This window comes from Choloepus didactylus, chromosome 18 (genome assembly GCF_015220235.1).
Source record: "Choloepus didactylus isolate mChoDid1 chromosome 18, mChoDid1.pri, whole genome shotgun sequence".
In the NCBI taxonomy this organism is placed as follows: domain Eukaryota; kingdom Metazoa; phylum Chordata; class Mammalia; order Pilosa; family Megalonychidae; genus Choloepus; species Choloepus didactylus.
In genome coordinates this window covers 2,427,097-2,446,039 of record NC_051324.1, presented here as the reverse complement: position 1 = coordinate 2,446,039, position 18,943 = coordinate 2,427,097, and the positions used below count along the sequence as shown (strand labels likewise).

General features: G+C 41.7%; 1 protein-coding gene and 1 long non-coding RNA gene across 4 annotated transcripts in view; one reads left to right on the top strand and one right to left on the bottom strand.

Annotated features, from left to right (window-relative positions):
• Positions 1 to 392: 392 nt before the first annotated feature.
• Positions 393 to 3,627, bottom strand: LOC119514541. The gene is made up of 3 exons (XR_005212850.1): positions 2,906 to 3,627; positions 1,672 to 1,734; positions 393 to 924 (listed from the first exon to the last, which is right to left on the bottom strand). It is a non-coding gene; the product is annotated as an uncharacterized LOC119514541 (long non-coding RNA).
• A 152-nt stretch (positions 3,628 to 3,779) lies between these two features.
• Positions 3,780 to 18,943, top strand: part of AKAP10 (A-kinase anchoring protein 10) — a 112,173-nt gene continuing 97,009 nt past the window's right edge. For 2 of the 3 annotated variants that reach the window (XR_005212572.1, XR_005212573.1), the window contains exons 1-3: positions 3,780 to 3,991; positions 11,712 to 11,759; positions 18,284 to 18,466. Coding sequence is in view for 1 of the 3 variants with exons in the window: in XM_037808202.1 (XP_037664130.1) it covers positions 3,904 to 3,991; positions 11,712 to 11,759; positions 18,284 to 18,466 (319 nt within the window). In the remaining 2 variants the exon portion in view is untranslated. The remainder of the gene's footprint in view (positions 3,992 to 11,711; positions 11,760 to 18,283; positions 18,467 to 18,943) is intronic. The other variant, XM_037808202.1, reaches the window with a different exon arrangement.

Sequence of the window (18,943 nt, the reverse complement as noted above, 5' to 3'; positions counted from 1 at the left end):
ATGACCTGGGATTTGGCAATGGATTCATGACACTTAAAAGCATGAGCAACAAAAGGAACATTAGATAAATTTGATTTCATCAAATTTTTAAACTTCTGTGCACCTCAGACAATTATCAAGAAAGTGAAACGACAACCTACAGAATGTGTGAAAATGGTTGCAAACCATACATCAGGTAAGGGCTTAATACCCAGAATATATAAAGAATTTTTACAAGCCCAGAATATATAAAGACCTTTTACAATGCAACAATTAAAAGACAAACAACCCAATAAAAAATGGGCAAGGGACTTGAATCGACATTTCCCCAAAGAAGATATAGCAACGGCCAATAAGCATATGAAAAGATGCTCAACATCATCAGCTATTAGGGAAATGCAATTCGAAACCACAATGAGATATCATGTCACATGCACAATATGGCTATTATTTAAAAGAAAAAATAAGTTCTGGAGAGGATGTGGAAAATTTGGAACTCTAATGCATTGTCAGTGGGAAGGTAAAATGGGGCGACCACTGGGGAAAGCAAATGGCGGGTCCTCAAAAAGTTAACTATAGAATTATCTTATGACCAGGCAATTCCACTCGTAGATATATTCCCAAGGGAGTGAAAACAGGGTCTCAAACATATACTAGTACACCAATGTTTATAGTGTAACTAGTACCTCCTGACAGCAGTGCCAGGCAGAACCCTGTCCCAAGTTCAGGACTCTCGCCGCGGAAAGAATTTAGAGATGAGAGAGGCCAGTAGAAATAAGTAGTAAAGTATATTAAAGAAAAAGAGAAAGAAGACACATTAAAGAGATAACGTGTTCATGTTCCAGGGAAAAGCACATGCTGGGTGGGAGTGGGCTGCCTTGTTATATAGGAAAGTTTTACTGTGATCTTCTTATCCCGACTTTTGAACCTGGAGTCTTCTTTGTTCTAGAAGGAGACAGCTATCACAGTGATCAGAATTTGTAACCTGCCCTCCATATCTACAATTTGGACAGATGTTTAACAACCTTTATGACCCCTTGCTTTTTGTCATTAACTGAGGCCCATGATTTTATAATTTTTTATGATTTGAGGAGGTTTCCGAGCTTTTGGGGAAATTTTTGTCTCCTGAGAAGTTCGTGGGTGTGCATTAACTCTTCTGAAGCTGAACAGGAGACCAGGGACCACAGCCTTCATGGCCTGCTCCATCCTGCCTCAACGGTGGAAACAATCCAAGTGTCCACCAATAGATGAACAGATAAACAAAATGCAGTATATACACACAATAGAATATTATTGGGCCATAAGAAAGAATGAAGTTATAAGACATACTACAACATGCAAAAACCTTGAAAACATTATGCTATGTGCACAAGTAAGGCACATATGGAGAAATATTGTAAAAAAGTAAAAAATAAAGGGACTGGGGAAATTCCCTTAAAATTAAAGGCACTCCTTCATGTAAAAATTTGTTTACATGTAAATTAAAGTAACTAATATATTAACTAAGAAATGCAATGCAGAGCTTCAATTTGCCCCAACACTAAGGGGTTCAGGTTAGCACATTCTTGTTTATTTTTATCTTTTTTTATTTTAACTTTATTCATATGTGGATCACAAAATTTCAAAAGATTAGAGGGCAACAGTCTTAACATGAAGCCTTCTGAAGACTCTGCACTGCTAGTTACCACTCACCTCTAACAGCCAGTCTGTAAATAGAAATCCCATATGCTGGAACACCGGATAAATGGGTATTACCTGGAGGTGGGTGTTAAGAAAGGAGGAAGTGGAAAAAAAGAAGTTAGAAGGAAGTGGTATAAGGAAATGACTTAGAAGTCAGACGAGATAAAAATCCTCTCTACCAGGTACCAGCCTTGTGATCCCAGGTAAATTACTCTGGCCTCAGGGTCATTTGCAAATCAGGGATTATAATGGTAGCCATCTCACAGGTCTTTTTTTGGGGGGTGGGGGAGGTTAAGTGACATCGTGATTGTAAAGCCCCTAGTACTGTGACGGCACTTATGAAGTACTTAATAAATGATGGCTAATCCAGTCGACTTCAGCTGCCTGGGAGAATAAAGGCAGCTCAGAATTTCTGCTAGGAGGGGCTCGATCGCAGCAGTCGCACTGGAAGACGGGGCAGGACCTTGCTTTTTCTTAGGCTTCGTCCGTGGAAATGTGAAAGGGCTGGTGGAGATGTGGAGGGACCTGAGCGCCCTCTCTCCCAACCCCCTCGGCACTGCTCGCCTCCTTCTCACACAACCTCCCTCTTCCACCCCCGCAACAAACAAACACAAAACAGCCCCGGCCAAGGGACTGGGCTCCGGAAGGGAACCAGGGAACGGGGCTGTGCTTTCTTGCTGAGAGCGCAGACGCCCTGTACTTAGACCTGCCAGCTGAACACCACTTATTCCCTCATCTGATCCAGGAGAGAGAAACCCCTCCTAGACGGCTCCCCAGGCTTGCTCGCGCCAGCAGGTCCTCGACTTCAGCCCAGCTCCCTTTTCTGGGGGTGTGGTGGTCCCCGGGCGCAGGCGGGTTTCCAAGAGCACCTCTGACTGCGCGGGGGCGCCGACGCCGGGAGGACACCGGAGGACACACCTCCACTGCCGGCTCAGCCCAGGCCGAGGATGCGCTCCGGAACGCATCGCGCCCACGGCCAGCGGCTCCCGCCCGGCGCTCGCGGACACGCTCTCCCACCGGGAGAGGCTCGACCCCGGACTCTGGTTGGAAATCCCGGCCTCACCCCTGCTTAGCTAGTGACCTAGGGCAGATTGCCTTATTTTCCTGTGCCTACTTTTCCCCACACTAAGACCGACACCTGGGGCTACTGCAAGGGTTAAGGGTTACCTGAACCTAGCCCAGCCTTCAATAAAACGTCGGCTGTGATCGTCCGACATGCACTTCCAAACAAAACAAATCTATTTACCTGCTCTAAGAATGTGGCGAAAAGACCCCGGGTTCTGGTTACCCAGCCTCAACACCTCACACGCTGAACACGCTTGGGCAAGACGCCTCTTCTCTCTGGGCCTCAGTTTCTCCATTCGTCCCTTGATGGAATTCCTTGATTGAAAACCCCAGGAAGACTGGGTTGCTGCTCTCATCCTTCCCCAGCAGGAGCTTCCGGCTGCAGACCCTGTACCGAGGCAGCTGAAGGCCCTCCCGGGGTGACGGGAGGCTTGAAGGCTAGGGTGAGGGCCAGCACGGTTTTCACGGGAAAGGGGCGCTTGACCTAGGCCTTGCAGGGGGAGTCGCTGCATTTACATAGTCAATACTGGCGAGGCTTTTCGGGTGCTGTCCCCTTTCGAGTGTGACCGTCCTGAAAGCCAGCCCGTGTCTCCTTTTCCTTGCCCTCCAGGCCACTATGGCCGAGAGAGGCCCTGGAGCCGCGTCAGGCATCCTGCGCCCCTAATCCCCATCGCGGTCTCGTGCGCCTCGAGGCCCGCGCCCCCCGGGAGCGAAGGGGGTGGCGGCGCAGGGAGAAGTTTTAACCGAACTCAGGCGGAGGCCGCGGTGGCCGCGTGGGCCCTTCCTTCCCGAAGGCGCTCTGGTGGCGACGCGGCGCCAGCGCAGCCCCAGCAGGGTTCGTTTGGGGAACCCCGCTCCCTCCGAGGGCCCGCGCGGGACAACCCAGAGCCGCGGCGCTCTCCGCCCGGGACGCACGCGCGGGGTCACGTGGGCGGTGCGGGCGCGCGTCCCTGCTCCCACGAGAGGGGGCGGGGCCGGGGGCGGGGCCGGCGGGCGGCCTCCCGTGAAGCCCCGCGCGGGGAAGGACCGGAACTCCGGGCGGGCGGCTTGTTGATAATATGGCGGCGGGAGCTTCCTCGGCATCTCGAGGAGGCGGTGGGGCCCACACCCGGAAGGAGGGTCCGTTTTCGGGCTAGTGCGGCGGCCGCTGCGGACCCGGAAGTCCGGGCCAGTTGCTGAATGAGGGGAGCCGGGCCCTCCCCGCGACAGTCCCCCCGCGCCCCCCGCCCCGACGCGGGCCCCGCCATGTCCTTCTTCCGGCGGAAAGGTAGCTGTGGGGGCGCCGCTGGGGAGCCAGGCCGGGCCGCCGGGGCTTGGTGGGGCGGGCGCCTGCAGGAGGCTTGCAAAGTCTTCCTCGGCTGCGGCGGCGGCGGGGCCCTCGGGGAGCCTCTCGGCCTCCTTGCGACGCCCCCCGAGTGCCTCGCTCTGCTCCGGGACTCGGCAGGGGGAAGAAGGTGGCGTCCCCGCGCGAGGGCAGGAGGGACTTGTCGTGCGGGTCCAGAAGTGCTTACTGGCGCTTGTCGAAGTTCATGCCTGCCTGCGTAAAAATAGCTTTTCTGGGTTTTGTGGGTTTTTTGGTGTTTTGTTTTTTGTCTTTTGCGTAATGTGTATCAAGAAGAAGGAAATCCCTTTAGTACCTTGTTAAGGGAAGTCTCTGGTTTTTCACAATATCGAGGGTTTTGTGTCTACAGGCAACACGTGAAAATGTATTCTTAAACTGGTGTTACTTTCCAGTTTCCTCTTTTTTGGGGGGAAGAGGGGAGTGCATTTCCTAAAATAACATTATTTAAGTTATTGCTGAAAGTTCCGTAAGGAAGACTACTTTTTTTTGATGACTTAGCAAGTTGATTAACTGTTGGAACCCTAACTTTAAAAGGGACTATTTACAATTCGGATTTTCAGTGGTAAAAGCTGCCCAGTTAGAGACGGCTTGATTCTTGATTCTGGGTAAGGTTCTTGTATTGCATTAAAAATGTAGGACCCCCCCCCCCCCCAGTGAAAAGTCTCTTTGGTCATATGATAGTTGCACTTGTCTCAATTATTGTTGCCTCAGAGAAAATGTACTGGGCAGAAAAGAGTTTTGGGAAAAGCACTAAAATGAACCAGTGATTTGGGTTTGGTTCATAGCTCTGCCACTTACTATGTCACTTTGGACAGGCCGGTTAACCCACCTTTCTCTTGCAACTAAGAATTAGATGATGCTTAAGGTCTCATTCAACTGACAGAATTAAAGAATGCCTAGAAGTACATATTTAGAGTCTTAGTTATTAATGTCAGGTGGTGGTGAATGAATGAAAACAGTGATGAATGAAGCCAGTAAAATGATAACAAGGAAACTTTCTCCATAAGGTACTTTCTTGATAAGTTAATATGTCTCTAATTTGTTTAACAGTGTTTAAATGATTAGTTGTTTATTAGTGTATTTCAAGGGAGTACAAAATCATTCCAAGTATAATGAGGCAAATTGCATGCCGCACAAGACTTGCCTTTATTTATTCAACAGATATTTATTGAGCACATACTATCTGCCAGGCACTATCCTAAGCCCTCAGTGAACAAGCTTATGTACTCATGGAACTTACTGTCTGCTGGGGAGACAGACAATAAATAAGCAAACAAAATTCCCTCTCCCTTCCCCCATATTTATATGTTTTTGTATGTGTGTCTACTTATATGTGTGTGTGTATGTATTTACAAATTAAATTGTTACGAGAGAGAGTTATTTGAGAGAAGAAATATTTTGTTGGATGCTAGGGAAAGGCCTCAGCAGGTGACCTTGAAAATTAGAGCTGAAGGATCATAGGAGGTAACTAGAGGCTAGGGAGAAGCATTCTAGGCACAGGGAATAGCATGTTCATCAAAGGTGGTGAGGCAAGAAAGAGTTTTATGCCCTCTGAGAAAGGAAGGAAGGCCAGTGTGAGAGGTAGGCTAGGCTCAGAGCATTCTGACCTCTAAAGGCCAGGGTAGGAAGGTTAAGTTTTTTTCCAAGTGCAAAGAGGACATTATTTTTAAAAATTTAAAGAGGAGTGATCTGATCTGATTCTGTGTTCTAAAAAGATATTCCGGATGCTTCTTGCAGAATGGATGTGGCAAGGGTAGAAACTGGGAGGCAGGCCTGCTTAGGGATCCATCCAGTATTTAAATACCGTCTTTAAATGCCACCTTTCCAAATTTACATCTGCAACTTAGGTTCTCTCCCCTGGATCCAGGCTGGTGTATCCTATTGTCGGTCTACCTTATATCTCTACGTGACTAATAGGTTCCTTAACTTATATCTGAAATTTAACTCTAGGTTTTGTCATTCTAAAGCCAGCCATCACTTTTTATTTCAATAAAGGGCATTTCTGGCCTTTTAATTGCTCATGTTGAAACTTTAGTGCCATCCTTGAAAGTCTCTTTCTCTCAGACTTGATAGCTCATCCATCAGCAAATCCATTCAACCTATTGCAGAACATATCCAAATCCAACCTCTTCTCACCATCCCTGACCATTTAACACCCTGGTCCAGGCAGCCATCTCTGTGTTTAGAGTGGGTAGTTGGGGGAGGCCTCTGAGATGCCATTCGAGTCTCAGCTGAAATGTCAAGAGGGAGCTGGCTTTATGAAGATCAAAGAAGCAGCTTTATTTTGTTGTAGGTTTCAAATTGGTTTCCCTTCTTCTGTCCATGCCATCTGTAGTGTATTTTCAAAATGGAATTGACACTGTAAAGCAGATTACGTCACACCTCTTCTGTTCACATCCCTCCATTGGGGACCCTCCGTAACCAAGACCCCATCTCCTCTCTGCTTGTCTGCTCTCCCTTTCCTTGTTGCTGGGCACATTCCCACCTCAGGGCCTCTGTACTCTGCCGGAAAACCTCTTTCCACAGATGTCCCTATGTTTTGCTACCTCACCTCTTTTCATGTTTGATCAGGTGACTTTTATGAAGCTTGCTCTGACTACCCTATTTAAAATTACAGTCCCCACCCCCTGCACTCCCATCCCCTTGCCCTACTTTATTTATAACCATCCACTTTTCTCCATGTTATTATAATGGATGCTGGTTTTTGTTCACAGCTGTGCCCCCATGCCTAGATCAGTGTTTAGGAGATCCTCAGGAATTTAGTAAATATTTGTTGAAAGAGTGAATAAGAATAAGAAAAATATCAGTAATAAGTGCTTTGCAGAGCATTTAAGTAGTGTGGTAGCAAATTGCCAGGTGACAATTTGTGTTTGGACCGTAAGGGAAGGCTTGCCTGAGGAGATGACATTTAAACTGAGATCTGCATGACAGAAGAGCCAGCCTTGAAAAGATCAGAGGACCCACATTATAAACAAAGAGAACGAGAACGTGTCCTGCAAATGTGCTAAGGCCGGAATGAACTGGGTGTGTTCGAGGTTCAGAAAGAAGGCTGAAAGAAGATGGGAATGGGATGGGTTTTGGAGATAGATCTCGGAGCATGACTTGACTAAATGGTGAGAGTGAAGGAAGACTGGGAAAGCACTAGAGTTAGAGCTTAGGGCAGAAGGAACCAAGAGTTTGCTTTTGGCAGTTATGAGGTCCAGATGACACTTGGACATCCATGTGGAGATATTAAGTAGTCAGTTCTTTGTAGAAGTCTGGAGTTCTAGAAAGAAGTCAGAACTTGAGATCTAGATTTGGGAATATTTGGCATAAATACGTAGTACATAGGATAAACGAATTAGGTTGAAAGGCTAAGCTACCATAACAAAGAGACACTAAAATGCAGTGGCTCAAAACAAGGTAGACATTTATTTCTCTTGTGTAACAGTCAGAGTTCCAGGGCAGTGGATGGCTTTTCTTCACCATCATTCAGGGATCACTTTTTCATCCTTCCCCCAGGGTCTGGTCACCCTCCCTCTGTCCTCAGTCCTCTGCCCATGGTTATCCCGTTCCCATTGGTGAGAGCTTGGTTATCCCGTCACAGCCAATGGCAGAGGTAGAGTAACTACCCAGTAAGGTGGATTGGTAGGGAGGGGGAATGAGTTCCCTGGCCGGTCATGCTAGAGAAGAGAAGGAAGCCTGGGAGACAGCTGGCTAATCAAGCTTTTAAAGTTAAGTTGAGGAACATGAGCCATAGGCAAAGGAGAATTGAAAAGAAATGCCAGTGCAATAAGGGTGCAGTGTCATGGAAGTTAAGAGAAGATAACATTTCAAAAAGAAGGGACTACTGTGTCAAATGTCACTGCAAGGTCAAGATAATAGAAGTAGGTACTGAATTGTGTAACGTGGAAGTAATTGGTGACTTTTATCAGAATAATGTCAATGGATTGGGGGAGAATGTGAAGTGAGAAAAGTAGAGAGAATAACTAAAGACACTTTTTAAAGAAACTTTGCAGTGGAAAGGAACAAAAAAAGAGGCAAGAGCTGGAAGTGGCTATTAGGTCAGGGAACTTTTTTTTTTTAAGATACAAAATGCTAGCGCGTATTTATGGGCTGATAGAAATGATCCAATAGAGAGGGAGGAAATGGTAGAGAAGAGAGAGGGGTTACTTGCAGGAGTAAAGTTCCTGAGAAAATCAGAGAGGTTGTGGTTAAGTCTGAGCGAGATTTGGTGAGGATACACTGCTGATGGAAATGTAAATTGGTACAACCACATGTACAAGTTAAACCCTGCAAAACAATGCTATTTATTGCTTATGGACACTTACATATATTAACAGATACAGATGTGGATGGAAACAATAAACATTCAATTCGTGATCTTGTTTTCCTGAGAAGAGAGGGAAATGAGAGCACGGAAAGGCTTTAATCACATCTGTAATGTTTTATTTCTTTAAAAAAATTTCTGAGGCAAATATGACATAATGTTAAGATTAAATAAACCTAAATATTTCTCATTAATTTCTAGTCTTGTCTTTATGTTTTAATATTTAATAATACAAACAAGGAAAAGCATAGGCAGCAGTACAAAATAAAGTGGTAGAAATAAACCTAGTAGATCGGTAAGCACAATAAATGTAAACAGACTAAAATTTGACTTAAAGTCTATTTAGCAAAGTGCCTATAGCTAAAAAATAACTCGATTGGATAATAAACCAAAATCCAGCCCTAAGCTATTTACCAGAGATGCAACCAAAACACGAGGGCATGAAAAGAAACAAATGGAAAAGATACACCAGAGTAATGCTAAGCAGTAGAAAGTTCTACAAAGAATAAGAAAAAGACAAAGGCCATGAATAGGCATTTTCACAGAAGAGAAAACCTAAATGGCCATAAACATGATAAGATGTTTAACTTCAAAGTAAATCAGGGAAATACATTTAAAGCACCATTCAAAACCATTAATTTGTTGAGACTGTGAATCGTAGGGGTGTAAATCGGTACAGCCACTTTAATTAAAATTGCACATCCATTTTTAGGAATTTATCCTGGAGAAATTCTTGCATATATACATAGCAAAACATGTACAAGAATGTTTATAACATCATTTTTTGTAAAAGTGAAAAATAGAAAAGAGCCTGAATATTCATTAACAGGAAAATGGATAAATAAAGGTACAGTCGATTCTTATTATTCTTGGTAATTGTGAATTAGCAAATACTTAACCATTACTCACAGGGTTAGGTCCCTGAGAGCCTCTGGACACATTTTCATCACCTGATCACTGTATAATCTTGTTTTATGTGTGCTTCTGTTTAAATTCACCTTATTTAGTATATATATATAGTTGATTGATTAACATTGAACTCACATCCCTATAACTCATTCCTGAATGAAGTTATCTAACACACATATTTTCTCCATAAGGGATATTACAGCCTCTTTGCACTTAAGAAGTAATACTAGACAACAATTCAGTGTTACGCTTAGGGGCCATTTTAAACAGTGGAATCGCCAACATAAAGCACAAAAATGCGAAAAAATGTGGCACTAAGTAAATCTTAGTGTGTAGGAGAATTTGCAAATACAGAAACCACGAATAATGGGGATTGATTGTGTATTTATTTTAAAAAATCAAGCAGTTAACATGAGAGTTGCATGATGAGCTAGAACTGCATTGATACAGATGTCAAATTATTGAATGAACATGCATCAGATGTATAGAATATTATTTATATAATTTTTAAAGATGCACAGGGTAATGCCATGTATTATTTTTTTATGCATTCATATGTCATAATATCTATAAACTTTACGGCAGTAAAACATGAAATTGAGGGTAGTATCCCTGGGAAGGGAGGAGGAACAGTGGGATCAGGCAGCGATTCATGGGAACCTCTCATTTTACGTGTAATACCCAGGGGGAAGAGGGACCCAAGACAAGTGTTCAAAGCGTAGCATAGGAGATCCGACTGGTGAGAGGAGAATGCACTGAAGGTGGCACAAGTGGAGGTGTATTCTGGTGGTAGAATCAGTTAGTCTTAGGAATGGTTCAGATGTGGGAGAAAAGGAAGAGAGTGTTCACAGCGCTTACCAGGTTTTTGACGTGAGGAACTGGTAGATAAGGTCATCCACAAGAGGTGATGAAGATGGAGGAAGGAAGAACTTTGGAGAAAGACGGTATGTTCTGTTCTGGAAACTGGAATTATGTAAGATGGCAAGTAGGTGGTTAGCTGTATGAATCTGAAGATCAATAACTGTTTGGGCTGGAGGTACAGATTTAGGAGTCACAGCATGTTCATGGGTTTGAAAGCCTTAAGAATGGATAAGATCAGCCAGGAAGTGCGTGTGTGTGTGTGAGGGGGGTGGTGAGAAAAAGAAGGACCGGCCTAAAACCTCTCCTTGAGAAACTCCCAGTGGGCAAGGGAGGAAAGGTCGGCCAGGGGTTAAACCAAGGAGGCGTGACTAGGACACTGGGAGCAGAGGGGAATGTTACGGAGGCGCTGCTGTGAGGCCTGCGTGTTCCAGTCACTCTGCTGCATGGCCTCCTTTTGTCTTCCTGACGGCGTGGTCAGCATCTGAAACGATCTTGCTTATGTTTATCCATCCCGGCCTCCACACACTTCAGCGTAGACCCTTTAAGGCCAGACAGCTTCTTTTCACTGCCTGGAGAGTGTCTGGCACGTACCAGGCGCTCAAATATTTGTTAAGGATTGACTTAATAGATCCTCTGAGGGCTAGTTATTTCCTGCTAACCTTTAACTTTTAATGTTTTGAGAGCACAAGTAGAGAGGTGGTCACTTGGGATTTCTTATCTTGATAGGCTTTTATGGCAAGGTTAAGGAAAAAGTTTAAGGTTGAAAAAACGTAAGAAAAGCAAAGAGGGCTAAAAATAGGCTTATGTCAGATTCTGTAACAAAGTTCGCACTGCTTAGGAGGCTGTGCACCTTCTCTTGATATTATGCTGTTAGTCTATTAACAGTGGGTTTTCAACTGTTTTGTATAATAGAGATTGTATGACTGTAGAAACAAGTTGTTAAACACTGAGTATTAGAAATTTAGAATGGAAGTTTAGAATGTTTGTATTTGATGTTATGAGGTAGTGCAAATGAAATAGGACATGGCACACAGCTAAAGGGTTCTCTTTCTTCACAATGCTTCTAATAGTACAGTGGGTGGCTTGTGGTAATAACATTAATTTATATTTATCCTAAATTTGTTGTGTGCTACTTGTTAGTCTAAGTCCTTTGCAAGTATTTATCTTTTCATTGGCAGCCCTCTAAGGTAGAGATTATTATTATTACTGACCTAATTTTATAGATCAAGGAAGTTGAGACACAGGGAGGTAACTTGTCCGAGATCACACGGCTGATAAGTGGCAGAGGCAGAATTTGAACCCAGATGTTGAATCCAGAACACACTCTTAACTACCAGGCCACATTATTTTTCCATAAGCTCTAAATGTTTTCTGTTGAAAGCCAGTCAAAAGTCTCTTCCTTAGGAAACCTTCCCTGACACCTGACCTGCTCTGTCCCCCTCCAATCCATCCTGGGTGCTTTGTAGAACTTTTGTATACTCATCTGTTACAATAATTCTTGTCTGATTTTTACAGTGTACAGAATCTCTTTGCAAAAATTGGTCATGATGCTCTTTTAATTTCTAGTGAAAGGCAAAGAACAAGAGAAGACCTCAGATGTCAAATCGGTTCAAGGTGAGTTCAGCAGCCTCCTTTTTATTGAAAAGTGATGTGCTTTGCATTTATGAGCTCTTGAACCCCATTATCTTTTCCTTTCTTTTGCCACTAATCATTTCTGCTTTTTATAATTATTTTTGGTTGTGATTTATTTCTCTCTTTAATCTGTAAAGGCCTCAACATTTAGCAAAGATAGGCTTTTACTAAGCATTTGTTGGCTTTGCTAGAGATGACGGTGAGCCAGGGGCCTCCTTATTAATCACACTTTTGATTGTTCCCTAAAAGCATTGGTTGACTTTATTAAAAAAAAAGAAGAAGAAGAATACTCTGAACTGAGCGGTCTGACAGTTGGGTGGTAGCACTGCCACTCACAGTTAATCCAGAAGTGTGGATGATGACAGCTCACACTTCTTTATTACTTTGGGTGAATGGCCTTAATTTAGGAGTTATTCAGAGGACTTTGTTGGCATCAATATATTATCCTCATTTATAGGTTAAAGCATTCTTTTTTTAGATTGTAATATCTGCTGTATTTTTAGACTGATTTCAGTATGTCCATTGTGCAAAGATTGAAACAGGAAAATTTTAATAGAAATGGTTTCCATGGCTATTCCATATAAATTTTGTAAATGTTTCTCTCCATGGAATCTGCAGATTATTACGTATTTAGTTTTGTTTTTTTTTTAATAGATTGAAGTAAGTTTATTAAAATGGGATCATACTATATTGCTATATTTAAATGAGAAGGATTACATTTAATTTTTTTACAAGCAAAATAGTGATTTTTTTATTAATATTATTTTATACAAAATATGTATTTATAATATTGTGATTTTTATTTATTTTTTATTTTTTAGATTTTTTTATTATTATTCATGTTATTGAGATATATTCACATACCACACAGTCATACAAAACAAATCGTACATTTGATTGTTCACAGTACCATTACGTAGTTGTGCATTCATTACCAAAATCAATCCCCGACACCCTCATTACCACATACACAAAAATAACCAGAATAATAATTAAAGTGAAAAGGAGCAACTAAAGTAAAAAAGAACACTGGTTGCCCTTGTCTGTTTGTTTGTTTGTTTCCTTCCCCCACCTTTCCACTCATCCATCCACAAACTAGACAAACGGGAGTGTGATCCCTATGGCCCCCCCAGTCCCACTGTCCCCCCTCATAAGCCACATTTTTATACAATTACGTATTTAGTTTTTCTTTCCAATGTTTGTTTATGGAGTGACAGCACTAAAATGAACTCTGTCTGCTCACTTTGAGATTTGTGAGATTAGGGAAGAAATAGGGCACCTTTCGGCCTAATGTCAGCGTATTTCTGTAACTGAAGGCCAGTCGGATTCCACATGAATTCATACTGCCTTCTTTATGCATGTTAATTTGCCTGGCATTGATAAGGGGTAAACCGCTCAACCGGCAGAGGCCTGTGAGATTAGATCTCCTAGTAGAAGGAAGGAGCACCAGGGCACCAGCCACACGCTTAACCTGCCGCTGCCAGTATGACCTTGGGAGGGCCTTAACTCTCCTCATAGTCCTCATGTGTAGGATGAGGGGATTTCCATGATTGTACTCTGTTAATAGGAGTACATAATCCGTGTTGAGCACTCGCTAGCTTAACCCTAAAACAATACAGAGGCTGTGCAGGAAAACAGGCCTCAAGAAGTTTGCAGTGATCAGACAGATTTAAGACACAGAACAGTAGCAAATTATCCAAAATAATAACCACTGCCATTTGTTAAGCACCTATTCTGTTCTAGGCATTTGGCAAAACCTAGATATAACTGTGAATAAAAGGGGCTTAGATTCTGCCCTCATTGAATTCACAGATTGCTAAGGAACGTTAATCAAATATTGCACAGATGGCTTGGGTTAGCTTGGTAGTGATAGAAATAAAGAGATTTTGGTGGGTTTGAAATCTGTTTAGGAGGTAAATTGGATAGGATGTCATTATTGATTAAACAGGAGATGTGAGGGAGATGGTGTAAAGGATGACACCTGACTTCCTGGCTGGGGTAGGACAGAGTGGGGAAAGCACATGTTCAGCTTTGTGTGTTGGGTGGGAGGTGCCTTTGAGACATTCATCTTAACAGGCATTATCTCATCCTCACAGTAATTCTAGAGTCTGAGTTTTTACCCAAAGGAAAGAAGGTAAAATTTTATAGTCCCGGCTCTGCTCGTTACTAACTCATTGACCTACAACGAGGTATTTGCCTTTTCTCCATTTATTTCCTCATCTCTGAAATGAGGGAAATACCAGTCTTGTTAGTATTGTTGTGACAGGTAGGTGGATTAATGTAAAAAAATCTGTACATAGAGAAACCAGTATGGTACCTGGTATATAGCAGGCATCCTTTGGTAGCTGTTATTAGGCCCTGAAATATGTTGAATTAGTTAAATTAAAGGAAGTATTATAAAAAGTTCAGAGGAATTTAAGATCAATGAATGATTTCTGAAGTTTAGGGAAGGCTGTGGAAATGAGATTTGTATAGAAGTTGAAGAATAAGGAGTTGAATGAAAGAGGAGAGTCTTTCTCTTTTCTTCCTACCAGCCCAGCTTCTTATTTCTGTGCATATATATTGGACATGGTGGGGGTGGGGGGGCAGGTGATTTCAGACAAGTGAAGGGAAATTTTTACAAATACACTGAGGTCAGGTTATAGAGGGCCTCAAAGACCAGAAAAGAGTTGGTTCAGAGAAAACTGGGAGCCATGTTAGGCTTTTTTTTTTTTTTTTTTTAATTCAATTTTATTGAGATATATTCACAAACCATGCAGTCATCCACAGTGTACAATCAGTTGTTCACAGTATCATCACATAGTTGTGCATTCATCACCATAATCAGTTTTTGGACATTTTCATTACCACACACAAAAAAAGAATAAGAATAAAAATTAAAGTAAAAAAGAACACCCAAAACATCCCATACCCCCCATCTCTCCCTATTATCCATTTACTTTTTGTCCTCGTTTTTCTGCCCATCTGTCCATATGCTGAATGAAGGGAGTGGGAGCCAAAGGTTTTCACAATTACATGGTCACACAGTGTAAGCTACATAGTTATATAATCGTCTTCAAGAATCAATGCTACTGGGTTGCAGTTCAACAGTTTCAGGTATTTCCTTCTAGCTTTTCTAATACACTAAAAACTAAAAAGGGTTATCTATATAGTGCATAAGAATAACCTCCAGAATGACCTCTCGACTCCATTTGAAATCTCTCAGCCACTGAAACTTGATTTTATTTCATTTCTCTTCCCCTTTTGGTCCAAGAAGTTTTTTTCAATTGCACAATGCCAGGGCCAAGTTCATCCTGGCCAGTCATGTCCCACATTGCTAGGGAGATTTATACCCCCAGGAATCATGTCCTACTTAGCGGGGAGGGCATTGAATTTACCTGCAGTGCTGGCTTAGAGAGAGAAGCCACATCTGAGCAACCAAAGAGGTTCTCTGGAGGTGACTCTTAGGCACAATTTTAAGTAGGCTTAGCCTCTCCTTTGCAGTAATAAACTTCCTAAGGGCAAACCCCAAGATGGAGGGCTTGGCCTTCTAAATTGGTAGTCCCCAGTGCTTGTGAGAATATCTGTAATTCTCCAGGTGGGGAAGTTTAATATTTCCACATATTCCACCAGTCCCTCCAGGGAGCTTTGCAAATACATTTTTATTCTCTGCCCAGATTACTCTGGGATGTATTGGGGCTTTAGACTAACCTGTACAAACCAACCAGATTTCACTCCCTATTCAGTGTTCCATGTAATTATGGTATCTAAATAAACTGATCATGCAAGTTAAATTATATAGTGTGCTACAAAAAACAGATTTTGCACCCAATAAACATTTCTTCCTTTGGTTTCACACAGAAGTTGAAGTTTTAAAATACGATCAGTATTGTCCTTTACCCTTTAATCTGATTTACCTCAGTCCTAACCAAGTCCATTTCTTTCATATCTCTAATTGAAGTCTGAGCTCTTTTCTCAAACTCCTTAATATTTGCTCTATGGAGTAATGCTGACATTCATAGCTGCCAGAGTTGGGCTCTGAGTCTCAGGTGTCACACAGATACGCAAAGTTCCAGAGACCAACCAGGTTGTAAATAAAGAGCTCAGCCTCTCAGAATTTAGAAATTGCCATTGCAACTCAGGAATAGATGTAACTGCTATAAGAGCTTATGATCTAGGAGTGTTTATAATAAGCCTTCTGATAGCCTGTGCTCTCAGACTCAATTCTCAGAGTTTGCACATTATAGTTAGTCCATGTTAGTGAGGCATTGTAATGTCTGTCTTTTCATTTCTGGTCTATTTCACTCAACATGCTGTCCTCAAGGCCCATTCGCCTGGCTGCATGCCTCACTATGGTAGGCCTTTGAGCAGGATGTTGATGCCGTAAATACGGTACTCAGGAGAGGTTACTCTGGAAGAGTTACGTAAGATGGAGACCTTAGACGTGCTTTTGCTGTAATACAGAAAGACCTGGCTAGAGGTGGCATGTTGAAAATAAACAGGTTTAAATAGACATTTAAACATCCTCAAGGAAGAGTCAGTAGATCTTATCAAGTGAACAGATGTAGTGAAAAAGAATGGAATCAAGATTTTGAGCTTTGGAGACTGGTGGATTGAACAGAGACAGGGAAATTAAGATTTAGTTTGAAAGAAGGGTGAGGCAAGTTCAATGTTTAGACAAATTGGGCTCCAGGTAGTAAAACCAAAGCGGGAATGCCTAGTAGTAAATAATGAGAGCTCCAAGACCAAAGCCCAGGTCAAAGGACAGGTCTGAGTTATAGGAGAGTGGTTTTCCTGCTGTGTTCCAGTTCCACGGAGATGAACCCCAGGAGCTGCTGCTGATCCAAATCAAGGGAGTAAGACTTTCTCTTTGATTCAGGCAGAGTTACCCTGGTTCTGTCTATTTTACAGACATATCAGGGTCAACTTTAAAAGGTTTTTTTTTGGGGGGGGGCTGTAGCAGAAAGGGAATTTACAGCTAAAAGCATTTGAAAACTATTGTATTGCTCTAGTAATAACTGAAGGTTTGAGACTTGAGGATAAATGTGCTTTCTCGAAGAAAGAATAAAAGAAAAGAGAACCTTGGAAAGAGGAGTCGTGGAAGGAGACCATGTCCGATATGGTGGGTGTTTAGTATAAATGTGAGCTAAAAGCATGACAAAGGGGGGAACAGATAGGAGAGTGGTCCTGTGGAGACCAGAGGAAGACAGAATTCGTGAAGGAGCAAGTGGAAAAAAAGTTGCTAATTCTAACAGAGAGGTTAAAAGAGAATGAAATTTTGAGAAAAAGTCTGTACAAATTAATTGTTATTTTACATCTCCATATGCATCTACTTGGGAACAATTGTTTATAGTGAGTCTCACTGTTTCTATAGAATGTTATTTATAGCTTGTTTTGTCTATCCAAGAAAACTAATTTTTGTATTGATTTTGAAAATAAAAACAAAAACAAAACAAGACTTCCTTCTAAAATTGAAAATAGTTGAAAGACATTTACTCTTCATTTCATGCCAGGAAAATAAGTATGGATTTTTACATTCTTATCTGTTACGCCTGTAAATGCATCTCACATGTGATAGGTTGGATGTCATCTTCATCAGAAATATTTCTGAGCAGTACTCAGATTCTGCATCTGGGAACTGTTTGCTAAAATTGAGAGCAGTTATCTGTTGATGACTTAGTAAAATAAATGGTGCTAGTAGATACAATTTAGCCACCCCAGGGTATTTTTCTTGAGGACAGTTGTGGAAAGCTGAAGTGACCTGTACCGTTTCTGTCTTGACCATTGCAAAGTACTAAACCAAAACTTAAAAAAAAATCCTTTAATGTAAGTTGTTGATATTAATGTGGAATAAATAAGATGGATAGATCTATTTCTAATTCAATTGTGTCAAGTTCACAGGGTTACTTTGACAATGTCATGATATTGAGTTGATTATTGCTGTTAGCACAATTGGTAGCTGACCTTTATTCTAAAGGAAGAAGGAAGATACTAATATTTCTTCAAACTACTAACAAAAATCAAGTTTGAGTTTAAGTGCATTTTATCTTTAAGCACCTTGAACTCTGACGGTAAATTATTTTGTTGTATAGACAAATTTTGTTTACTTAATTAAAAAATAACAATTCTGCAGATGATTTTTCTGGCTTTTTTTCCCAAGCATTTATTCTGCAATTTTAGTTTTGTTCCTGAAGCAAGCAAGGATTAAGGAATCAAAAAGGTCTATATTTCAAAATGTTTCCTGGTTCTTGGTATTTTCTATCCTTGGTAGAAAAATTCTCAAAGAGAGATCTTTCTCTTTAAGTTTCAGTTTGGCATAGTGTTCTGAGAGTTAATATAGAGCATTTCTGTTCCACTTGTCTGCTGCTTGTTTGTTACCTTTCCTCTTAAGTATTTTTTGTTGTGTGCTGATTTGATAGAAGTGTTACAAAATTTAATTTTTGAAGTTCTCTTAAAATGTCTGTTGAAACCGTTTTAGACTAGCAAATTATGTTTAATTTTTAACGATTTTTTTTGAAAAATTATAGCCTCAATATCCATACATTCCCCACAAAAAAGCACCAAAAATCATGCCTTGCTGGAGGCCGCAGGACCAAGTCATGTTGCAATCAGTGCCATTTCTGCCAACATGGACTCCCTCTCGAGGGGCAGGACAGCGTCACTCAAGAGGCAGCCGAGTCACATGGAGGCCGCCCACTTCGGCGACCTGGGTAAGCTACTCACTCTTCTTAACTTCTGACAAGAGGAAGAACTTGAGCACAATGTGCAAAACTCCTGCTGTAGGGAACTGAGCTGTGTAATTCCAAAGAGCATTAAAAAAAAAAAAAAAAACTACAACCGTAACAGGCAGCACCAAGTTGTATGCCTATAAATGCAAAATACAAATACAAAATATAAAGCATGCCCAAGAGAAAAATGGGCTATTTCCAGAAGAAGAAATGCATGTGGCCACTACATATATGAAAAAAATCCTGTATTTCACTCACACTCGTACTCAGGGAAGTGCAAATTAAAATGATGAATCGGTGTTCCCCTAACACATTAGCAAATATTTAAAGTTTGATAATTTGTGTGTTACTGAAGGTGCAGTGAAATGGCCACTCCCATTTAGTGGAAGTATAAATTGCTGAAGACTTTTTAAAAGGTAGTTTGAAAGTATTAATCAAAATACAGAATCTATAAAATCT